The following is an 11179-nucleotide window of genomic DNA, read 5'->3' on the forward strand; positions in this document are numbered from 1 at the left end:
AGCTTTTTTCTGTGCTGTCAGAACTCGAAAATTTTGGGACAAACCTTGTGGACAGTTAGCCTACTTTCTGAAGCCGTATGGTGAAAACGAACACCATTTTTCGGGAGACGAATTTTTTTACCACTACAAGTATACTGTTTTGCATGGCTACTTTGCTGCAGTACGAAGTCAATCGGTTCCATGAGAAGTCGATCCGCATGATCAAGTCACCTGCTAATGCGAAGAGAAAAACTGCAGCAACCACTGATGCCATGGGAATGGCGCTGCCGGTGGAATTGTGGCAAGAGGTGTTTTCCCACTTGGACACTGTGGAGCAGACGCAGCTGCGCGCTGTGTGCGCGACGTGGAACCGCATCAGGGATGTACTGCGCTCCACTGTAATCATCCGCAAGGAGGATACTTCTATGGCTGCAGCGGTTTCCTAGGTTTGGCGACCGTGTTCAAAAGCGTTCGCCCGGGCATTCAGCGCGTTATCATAACTTCTTCCGAAAACATGGACCGCAGCATGGACCATATGCTGCGTTGTGCGACATGATACAGTGTGCAGCTTATCGTCAGTTCGGCATCCAGTTACGCACCGTTCATCTGCACCTCGTCCGACTTAACTTCCTGCTGAACTGCGCTGCCCACGATCCTCACAAAACTGAATTTCACCTGCATCAGTGTATTCCTGTGAAGCCGCATATGCAACACAATTACACCTGGCTAGAGGACTTCAGTGCCCGATGCCGCAGTCTGCCGTGCGAGACACTCATCGTCCCACATTGCGGTGTCTCATTGGTTTGCGATTTCGGTATTGGACTGCGGATAAGGAAGTTCACGGCGAAGACCGGGGTCAGCATCGGCACCGTCCGATCGGAGCCACGGGATATCGGGTGTGCATTGTGGGATGCACTGGAGGCGGCGCTGTTCTTGTCGCATGAGCAGGAGCTACGCAATTTAGCTCAGCGGTTGAAATGGAGCGGAAATTTGGATCAAGACGGCAAACTGAAGAAAGTTTTCTGCGCGGTAAAGATGACAACTTCAGTTTGCGGAACTTCTCCACCGTCTGTTTTGTGACGACTTTCACTTGATGGTTTTGTTTTCTAGGCACTCTGTGCTGTGCAGTCAGCCGATCCGCGTCCGTCGGCGCATTATCGCGGGAAGAAGTGGTGCGTTGATGGTGTAGAAGAATTGCAGTTGGAGAAGTTATCGAATATTACACGTCACTTCCTGCAGGAATGGATGAATTGGAAGGGCATAGTCTCTTAAGAAATGCTCGATTTTGCTTTCGGTGCACATCACTTAACACTTCAGCTTTTGTTTGTCAAGCTCATGGTTAAAGCTGGACGCTGTTTCATTTTTACGGATAGAAAGTTTTCTGCGCGGTAAAAGATGACAGTTTCAGTTTCTTCAGAGCTTTCAGTTTCTGCCGCAGTCAGGTATGCCGCGCCAGGTTGGACAAAAGTGCAACAATTCGTGGAATACTAAGACACGTGATGGCGAACAACTCTTTAAAGTTCGATAATTGTGCATTACTGTTTAAACAACTTTCTTTCTGAACGAAAGCTGAAACAAGAGTTCAGGCACGATGATCACGGAAGAGATCATCGTGCCTGAACAGTTAATATTCCCAATAGACCAATAAATTTTCACACAAATATTTTTTTTGGAATTAGGATATATCAATTTTTCCAAAATCACGTACTTCGTTCGAAACTTAAACACTGCGGTTAACATTTGTGTGACTGCAGCCAAAAATTCGTGCCACTAATACGTGGGAGCAGGTGATATATTTTGCAATTCAAAAACTGATGATGTTTACCTAGCCATTTCAAACGGAATTGTTCGTTAGCTTCTGTAATCTTTTCCGGAATGTCGTCGAAATGTAATATCTCCAAATCCAGATCTTGGTCCATATTAGTAGTATGACAATATTTTCAAGCGATGAAAAAAGCGACAATATATATAATAATATGACAAAAAATTGTAAACAACAAGATAATATTATTTTAATATGAAACCTTGTCAGTAAACTTTGTCCTCGGAGAGTACGTCTTTAATGGAATGATTTATTACATTGCAGAGTGCTTCTCTAGATTGTAAGTTTATGTTTGACCGGACATTTTGACACGTTACCGCGCAACCTCGTATACTTGTGGCTTCTGGCCTTGCGTCGTATTGTTAGTATTGCGTCTTATTGTTAGTATTTTATTTGCATGCAAGCACAGAACTATGTTCGTGTAAACATGGGTAAAACTCGCAGAACTTTTAAGTTATGTATTTCATCATTTACGGACACTTTGCGTAAGCTTGTAATTTACTGCAGCAGAAAATACTTAATTACATATCTGCACTCCACACTCTACAATCATCTGCACTCTACAGTTTTATATCTATATAATGTAATACTATTATTGTAACTAAAAAGCAAGTACAGTATTTATGTATCCACTGGTTCCGTGGTTGCAATCGTTAGTCTTATGTATTCTGTATTAAGTACTGTGCAGTAAACATTTTCGGGTGCTGTGTGCGTTTTCTATACTGAAGATCATCCTCTGACCACTTGTATTTCACAAACAAACAAAATATTGCAAACGCTGGTAATCCTACAGAAAATATGAAAATTTTTTTTTGGCCACTAAAACTGACCACTCATCTACGAATCCATAAAAACGGCGAAGAATTACGTTTTGGGCGTTAAGACTAAATAAATATGTCTATGAGGAGAAGTATAAGTATTTTGAATTTTCAAGTCGAAGAGTGACTCCGGGGTGTGTTAATGTTTTTTTGTATTTCTTGCGCTCTTCAAAGATGGTCGATCATAAACGTACGTTCAAAGATGTAGTTAACGCTCCTTCTGCAAATTCAGGTCTTTAGACATTGGGGATCTCTAAAGACGACTTTCTTTAAAGAATACTTCCTCGGACAAGTTTCTTTAGAGAATAGTTCCTAGTCCAATGATAAATGTAAAATTCTCAAAATGATGTATTTTCAACTTCAAGCATCTCTTCACAAAATTTGTAGATATTTTGGCTCTTCAAAGAAAAAAGTGCTAATGTTCGAATAACAATCGCGTTTCTTTAAAGAACTGTTTATCTTTAAAGGAATGTTACACTTTTGTCCACTCCGGCGCGGCATAGTCAGGATTCCTTCTCATTCACTGCATCTATTTTGCTAATAAATATCTGCTTCGATAGCGATAACAAAGCTCCATACTTCGCAACATTAACGGTTAATAATTTGGGCAGCTAGTTCTAAGATACAAACCATGCAAAAGCTTTCTTGAACTCTAAAGTATACTAGGAAATTAAATTTGAACTGCTGTAGAAAGCTTCTAATAACAATATCCTTTGTAGATGGCTCATGGATTTTTTCTGCAGTACATATCCTGTTGCTTTTTGTCTACGGTAGCCCGTTTTTAATCTTGGATATCGTATACAGAACTGCATTATTCTCTTGCCAGCCATCTCTACACAGCACAAACGGCAAAAATTACATCGAGTTTTGACAGAGACACGTTGTGCACCGGCGCTTTCTGTCGCTGATCGATAATATCGTATTTTGCAGACCACCACAAGAGTAGCCGACGAACAAGACAAATTTCTTTGAACAGGGCCATGCAAACTCTACCTCCACGACCAAAGCGCTCTCAAAAAGGTTACCGGTTGAAATCGCGTTCGTGCGCGTAGCCTAGCAAATACGACATTGCGTATATGATGTGGTCTTGCAGATGTCGTGCGGTATGCAGTCGGCTGATCGGCGGCTGTCTTCGCATTATCACGGGAAGAAATGGTGTCCCGATAGTGTGCTAGATTTACAGCTGGTGAGCAAACACAGCTGTAAATCTAACAATATAAAAGATGCACTAGAACACCTACGAAAACAGACGGCTCTAAGTCTAATTGGCTGCTAATCTGCCTAGTCATCTTACATAATCTAGAAAACCAGAAAAACTTTATTCGGTGCCAAGATATGAATGTGGAGCTGAGCTACAGAGCGCCAACTTTTTCTTCGTACCAGTCAATGTGAATTTCTCCTATCAGCTGAGCGTCTGGCTTAAGTACTACAAATTACAAGACAACGACCGATTTTATTTTTACAATGTAAGTGATGTAACGAGGACTAATTTTCTTTTTGCAGTTTATTACGACGTTGTATCTACGCTAATGCGACATAATTCGAGCTGCAAGTGTTCCACAATATTTTCAAACTGCGAAACGGTTTCGCAGTTTTGTATATATTAGTAGTGCTTCTGACTTGCGCTCAAATTCAAGATTTGGGCGGATAGCTCTACCGCGCACTACGCTCCGCTCTTCCGCAGCTGCAAAACGATCATTCCAATTTTTATGCTCGATTAAATTATCAAATCCACCGAGCGGAATGAACCGCGTTAACGCGGTAAACGTCCTGGGCAGCGATCAACAGATGCGCTACGGATGCGTCGTGGACGTGGCTGAGGATGGTCTCCTTGTCGATCTCGGTCCCAATCGGCGAAGGGAATATGCGCCATTTCACAGCGTCTTTCTGGAAGGCATGCGGATTGATCCACCGCAACTGGCCTACTGCCTTGCCAAACAATGGGGCCAAGTGGAGATTCTCGTGCCGGAGACGCCATCGGGTCCTTGGATTTGGGTCCCGGCGGAAATGCGCAGTATTGGCCGTGACTTCTCCATGGTACAGTATGGAGCGGCCCTTTTCCAGTGGCGAAGTCCGGACAGTGGCGTGCTGTGCACCGACATCGTCCCCATCCAACGCTTCCGCGTCGCTTCAGTGGCCGAGAAGGCCTTCAATCCTGCTCGGCCTTCAATCCTGCTGATAGCGACAATGTGGTCGGGCGGTTTACCTTTGTGGAGCTCAGTATGGACGTAAGCACGGAATTCCGTTCATTACCAACTGAAGAAGCCGGCGCACTAATTAAGCGATTGAATGGCTGTTGCCTGCGGTTTTACTGCGTGCCGGTTGTCGCGGTGAATGTAGTGGACGGCTCGCTAAGATTCATTTGCCAGATTATGCATAGGAAACGACTCCTTATTCCCGCAGACGCTTGGTCGGTAAGTGTCGCAGCGGATTTCCAACGCTGAATGTTCCGCTTAGTGTAGATTGTTTATTTGTCAGCTGGCCCTGGCTCGCTTCCAGGAGCGCGTGCTCCGCATCCTCCAGTCTCCTCCTGAAACTCCGGCAGCGGATAACGACATGACGTTAGTGCTACCGGTGGAATTGTGGCAGGAGGTCTTTTCTCATCTGCGCACTGAACATCAGACAAAACTGCGCGCTGTGTGCACAACGTGGAACCGGATCATGGATGCGTCAGCGCTGCGCTCCACGATCGTCGTTCGAACGAGGTGTGTCCGTGTCGATTACTACAGCTATGCCGGTTTCCTTGACCTGGCGACTGTGTACAAATGCCTACGCCCCGGCACCCACCGCGTCATCATCACGTGTCCCCAGTACGCGGAGTGGGACCATAAGTATGCAGCGATGGTGTTGAATATGATAAAATCAGTGTCTGATCATCAAGCCGGCATCCGACTCCATTCCGTCCTTCTGCACCGCGTCAGATTTGACTTGCTGATTAACTCGAGTTCCTTATCGACCTTCTCGACAATTGCGGAATGTGGCCTGCATCAGCCGGATCCTGTGAAGCCGAGTCCGGGATACGGTTATTATTGGCTGGAGGATTTAATTTCCTTGTGCTGTACTCTACCGTGCGACACTATCCAGATCGTGCCAACAGCGGTCCATACTTTGGCCTGCAACTTTGAAGTAACATGGAGCAGATACAAGTTTACAACACAGGTCGACATGCGCCCTACGCGACTGCCCCCTGGAGATGATTTCGGCTGCGCACTGTGGGACGCGTTGGAAGCGGGATTGCCGATGTTGGGTGAAGATGAGCCACACAAGCTGCTCGAGTGGATAGAAAAGGGCTGGAATTCGAAGCGAGACGTTTGCACGGTAGAATCCACGGTCTACAGCTTTCTAACGCTGCTCTAGCAATCTTTCAGTGTGGTATCCGTGCAAGGATTACGTTTTGTAGACGCTGTGCGCGCTATACTCCACGGATCCCCGTCCGCCGTCGCATATCCGCGAGAAGAAGTGGTGCGTGGACGGCCTGCAAGGTTTGGAGTGGGAGAAATTGTCGCCGATGGCCCAGCGCTTTCTCGTTGCGCTGCGAGCAAAAATGTACGCATAGAAATGATATCTTTTGCAAGCTGTGGTCAGCGCTGTGCGCTGAAAAATAGCAGCTTAGTTCGGTAATTTAGCGCGTTCGTCAATCCGTAATTATTCACTTTAACTCTGTTAATTCACTTTACTTCTACTGCTAATATTTGGCTCGCCGCAGTACCGGCGCTTTCACGTGAGGTCGCAGCCACATAATAAATTTGAGGAAAAGTATTTTTGTCGGCCTAGTTTTCCGAGAGGACATAAATTGCCTCTATAAATTGTAACGGCTGTTTATTCTATGTAAAAATCTGTGTTATATGTAAAATGTTCTATGTGAAATTCTATGTACAATGATACATGAATACGTGAAACTATGTTCTATGTTAAATTTATATGTAAAAACTATGTACTAGATTTTTTTATGCAAAGACGAGGAGTCACTCAGTGAACCCGATACATGGGTAGCCTTTCAAATGCCGTCAAAACATCTTTAAAAGCGTGTGTGCCAATCTAAAAGCGTGTACTGTGTACTGCATGCAATAATTTAATTTTGTGTTACCTACTCGTAGGTCGTTAAACAATGAAATATAAAGTTATTATTTTGAACTTTATAATAAGCAACCACAAAATACAAATTTCAAGACTTTCTAAATTCAGAAAACTTGTAATGCTAAAAAAACGCTGCGCACACATTTAAGTGCATTTTCCTAGTAGCTGTTTTATTACGGTTTATTGACTGTATTATGCAGTTATATCAGCACACGCTTTGGCAACTCGGTTCTTAGAGTACAGGCGATGGTAAAAATTGGATCAGAAAGTGTATATGCGCATTTTCGTTTCCGCTGCGGGAATCATTGGACACGACGCGGCACACATTCCGTTGCATGGATACTGCCATAGGACCCCAGCTTGGCCGAGTCGGTCATGCAACCGCATCCGTTGCTGCGCCTGGTCGTACATCTTACTGCTCATCTGAAATTTGGCCATTTTCAACCTGCGGATAAGCGGTACAATTTGCTTAACACTAACACATTAATGATTACGCTAAGCAAAACAGGTTAACCCATGATTTTACTGGTTGCACGAAACTCATTCCCAGAAGCTCCAGTGAATGCGGGAGGCTTACCAGTCATCCGAATCCGAGCCGCAGTAATCGTACTCCAAGCCGTACTCGTACTGAGGAAACAAGCGTTCCTCAATGATTTTGATGAAATACCGCGTGGTGCAGTCGCCCTCCATTTGCGAGAGGAAGCGTAACGTAATGCGCGACAGCGTATCGAATGGAATGTCCTCGGGTCCATCCAGACACCACTTTCGTCCTCGGTGCTGCGATGCCAGACGCGGATCAGCAGACTGAGTTGCGCACAACATCTGCGGAATAAAAACAGGGTGCACCGAAGTTAATGGCGGTGTAGAATAATCTTCGAATTCTTATTTAAGCGATGCTAAAGTGGATAATTAACCTTTTAACAGAACCGAAGACCCGGCAGATCGTACCATAAGAGTATGAAAATCAGCAAATTTCAAAAAGCGATAATACTAAATAGTTACATAAATAAACAGGGAATAATCTTACGTAAGAAATATGATTTGTTGCTTTACCCAGTATGTCCAGACTTTATCCAGTTTAAAAAGGGCAGCCCATTACATGCATATCTTTTAAATGAATAAGAAATACTAAATGCAAATACTATTTAAATATCATGTTAAAAAATCAAAGTAAAAAAAACATCACAAAGGAATTTCAGACCAGCAGAGAAAGGATAAGAACACTAAATTAATGATGCTAAAAAATATTAATACATTAATTTAAATTTCCATTTTAGTAATTGGAAATAAATTTAGATAAATAATAACATACAAAAATTACGAAAACTGGCCAGTCGATCAAAGCTTCAATGCCGTATTAGCTTAATATTTGTTTTCAAACCGTGCATTGTAAACACATGCACAGCTGCTGCAGGCACAAAAATTTAACAGAGAAGAGGTGGCTAGAGTTTTCGTTGTATATGGAGGAAGGAGTTTTTTAATCATATGTGATCAGTCAACAGCTCGTCTCACCTTGCGCATTTCGGTACCATATACTAGTTCACGGCCGGTTTCTGCTGCGACCAGCGTAAGCGCCCTCATCCATCTCGACATCCCACTCGACCGGTCGGTGCTCGGCATCGGCAGCGCCGTCTCCAGCGCATCCCACACGGCGCAGTCGAAATCCCTGGTCACTGTTATGCCAGCCGTATCGATATAGGTTTTGTGGTGCAAATAAATGGTTTCGTGGGGCGAATATATCGTCTTCTTGTCCAAAACGTATAATGAAGATGGACGGAGCAGTTCACAAAGCGGAAAAAATCACACGGAACGCCGCGGCATGAGGCGATGAAGTAGTCCAGCCGGAAGTAGCATCGAGCGCCCTCCACGTACACCCAATTCACCGCTTTACTTCCAGATCCATGGAGCTCGCACGCGCGCGGCAAATAACCCGCTCCGATTCGCAGCCGGCAATGGAATCCCACCAGATAGAAGGTCTTCAGCCGAGCGCCGGTATGTTCCTGGCCGATGTATCGTAGGACATCCAGCACCTTAAACACATCGTTGTCCTTCATCAAGTGGCATTTTTCATCCATAACAACATTTTGTAAGGATGGGCGGGCGGGGGGCTTTCGCACTCGGCGCCCATCACAGACAATCAGGCGATGTGTCGCTGGGCGGAGACATTTAAAAATGGGTGCCGTCATGTAGTAGACCAACCGGTCGGACTGGGTGGCCTCGAAATCGGCGCTGTTGACGATAACGTTTGCTGTCAGCGTCGGCGAATCCAAAATCAAGTTCCAAGCGGCGCAGACTAAGCGCAGCCTGTTCTGCGTGCACGTGCCGATCCATGGGAAAACACTTCGCGCCACAGTTCCGTCGGTAGCGCTGGGAAGTCTACTTCGGCACCGCAGTCAGCCGGATGGCCAGTCATCTCGGCAATCATCCGTAGAACTGATGCAGAAAGTTCGTTTTGCAGTTTTTCTAAAGCCGAATCCTGGAAAAAAAAACGAACTTTTAATTCGGAGCAAAGGATGTAGAAATAATATATCTTACCACAAAGCGCCAGCCTTCGAGGTGGATGTACCACACGTATCCGGTGACGACCTCCACAAACGGCACCGGTCCGCTGCTTTTCAGACGCTTCAGGATTTCTTTCGCCGGCAGCGTGTAGTTCACCGGCACTTTGATAAAACGCTTGGTGAAAGTGTTCCTTTTGAATCTGTCGGGCCAGCTGGCCCCCGTTGGCGGGGTCCACGTTGTAGCAACAATCGAACGCGGTTCCGGCCAACGATGCTCCGCCCACCAGTGCCTCGGGACACTCCAGCGTATCCGTTCAACCGGGACCAGATCCGTACGCTCGCCTTCATCCCACCATTTCACAACGGCCACAATGTACGTGCTATGCTGTGTCCCGTCCGTCAGATTGATCATTTCAGCCGGGAACCAAGTCCACGCGTCGGAGGAACTATCTCGCTCTAACACTTCCACGGGAACGGGAGAACGGGCGCGCGTGTAAACGCTGGCGATACGTTCGCCGTCTACCGGTGGATCTGTGCGGCAGCGGAATACGCGGTGGAAAGGAACCAATTCGCGGCGTCGTTTGGGACACAGGAAGTCGATAAGGAGTCCCCAGTTCGTTACGTCCACGACACGCCCATAACGGAACAGGCCGTCGTTCGCCACAACATCCACACGGTTGGTGGCGCTGATTCCGCTCCACATGGTCGGTATTCCGTTCAAAGAGGATGTTGTATTTATTTGAGATACTGTTACTCTGTGCGCTTAAATGACTTTAAATAATGATGAAAGTTCACCACACTACAGAGAGAACTCGTTTTGCGGGCACCAGCAGCGATTCCTGTCTGTCAATGCTGCTGAAGAATTTGTATGATATATTAGTCTTTCGGCGTTCCTTCCGTTTATCAAGCATTGTACAGCGATACGTGCGGAATTCAGTTCCGCATGATTACTCACCCATCTCGACCTGAATGCGCTCAGTTTGTAGACTGTACAGTAGTTGACTGTAGCAAAAAATCATACATCGGTTTAACGTTTATGCCAGCACACGTCTGGGTATTGTATGTACTATCATTCTATACTCTGTACATGCGTTTGCATCACGTGCTGGAGTTAGGAGTACTCTTATTCAACATGCGATGAAATCATCCGCGCCGGTTGAATTACTATTATCTACTTCCAGAGTACTGCGGCATCGTTCAGGTAAGAAATGCTGCTGCATGTTCTCTGTAACTGCTGGCAAACATGTCATCAGTCGTACAGCATGAAACATATGTATTAACGGTTTTAACAATTAATATTTGGTATGCTCGTAATGCATACAAGCATCCTTTTTCCGAACAGGGTGTTTGTATCATGTATGTATATACTGTTCTTGAGAAATATCCGTTTTCTATGATTTTACTGTATTTGGAAAATATTCCTCTACCTATTAAAAGTGCAGCAATCGAACAAGTTAAGTCACAATTACTCACACAGACGCGGCCACTACGTGCTTGTCAGGGTTAATTGCCAAGAACAACGCGATAATAACTACGCCATAGTTACTCATTATGAAATCATGATTACATCATATGATCATACGGATGATTATCGATCACACCTAAGCGGTACCGATCCATATATAAGAGCCTATCAAAAGCATTCTATTTATTCGAGTATTATCCAGCCTCGTGATCACTTCTAATAGTGTACTGTATTGTGCATTAATGGTCAATGGACATTTGCCAATAAAGGTTATTACACACCTGGATGTTTGGCTCCTTATATTTAACATAGGAACTGGCCATCGATGACCTTTACATAGGTCTCATACGCACACACACACACAGTAGGTACACACACAGGTAAAGAACTCAGTCACACACCATTGTTGTGACAGATACAGAAATGTGGTACTTCCTAATATGTACTGGGTTAAAAGAGCACAACCTGAATAAGCATAAATGCTAACAGGTAAGTAGATGGAGAACATTAACGAAAA

The 11179-nt window shown here is 45.0% G+C and overlaps 2 protein-coding genes across 2 annotated transcripts; both read right to left on the bottom strand.

The window, feature by feature from the left end:
- Positions 1–6921: 6921 nt before the first annotated feature.
- On the bottom strand, positions 6922–8945 carry LOC129600773 (uncharacterized). The gene is made up of 3 exons (XM_055499354.1): positions 8209–8945; positions 7274–7518; positions 6922–7141 (listed from the first exon to the last, which is right to left on the bottom strand). The coding sequence occupies exons 1-3, from the start codon at positions 8314–8316 to the stop codon at positions 6958–6960; spliced, it is 537 nt and encodes a 178-aa protein (XP_055355329.1). The 5' UTR covers positions 8317–8945; the 3' UTR covers positions 6922–6957.
- LOC129600776 (uncharacterized) lies at positions 8373–10035 on the bottom strand. Its single transcript, XM_055499356.1, has 3 exons — positions 9232–10035; positions 9016–9172; positions 8373–8944 (listed from the first exon to the last, which is right to left on the bottom strand). Exons 1-3 carry the CDS (start codon positions 9898–9900, stop codon positions 8373–8375), a joined length of 1398 nt encoding a protein of 465 aa, XP_055355331.1. The 5' UTR covers positions 9901–10035.
- Between the last annotated feature and the right edge of the window lie 1144 nt (positions 10036–11179).

This window comes from Paramacrobiotus metropolitanus, unplaced genomic scaffold, assembly GCF_019649055.1.
Source record: "Paramacrobiotus metropolitanus isolate TYO unplaced genomic scaffold, Prichtersi_v1.0 Parri_scaffold0000195, whole genome shotgun sequence".
NCBI lineage: Eukaryota > Metazoa > Tardigrada > Eutardigrada > Parachela > Macrobiotidae > Paramacrobiotus > Paramacrobiotus metropolitanus.

Coding starts and splice junctions, on each gene's coding strand:
- LOC129600773 (XM_055499354.1), bottom strand. CDS start 8,316: ATGCCGAGCACCGACCGGTCGAGTGGGATGTCGAGATGGATGAGGGCG. Junction 7,519..8,208: donor ATGGTACCGAAATGCGCAAG/GTGAGACGAGCT, acceptor TTTATTCCGCAG/ATGTTGTGCGCAACTCAGTC. Junction 7,142..7,273: donor GGCTCGGATTCGGATGACTG/GTAAGCCTCCCG, acceptor GCTTATCCGCAG/GTTGAAAATGGCCAAATTTC.
- LOC129600776 (XM_055499356.1), bottom strand. CDS start 9,900: ATGTGGAGCGGAATCAGCGCCACCAACCGTGTGGATGTTGTGGCGAAC. Junction 9,173..9,231: donor TCGAAGGCTGGCGCTTTGTG/GTAAGATATATT, acceptor TTTTTTTTCCAG/GATTCGGCTTTAGAAAAACT. Junction 8,945..9,015: donor GTTTTCCCATGGATCGGCAC/GTGCACGCAGAA, acceptor CGACGCTGACAG/CAAACGTTATCGTCAACAGC.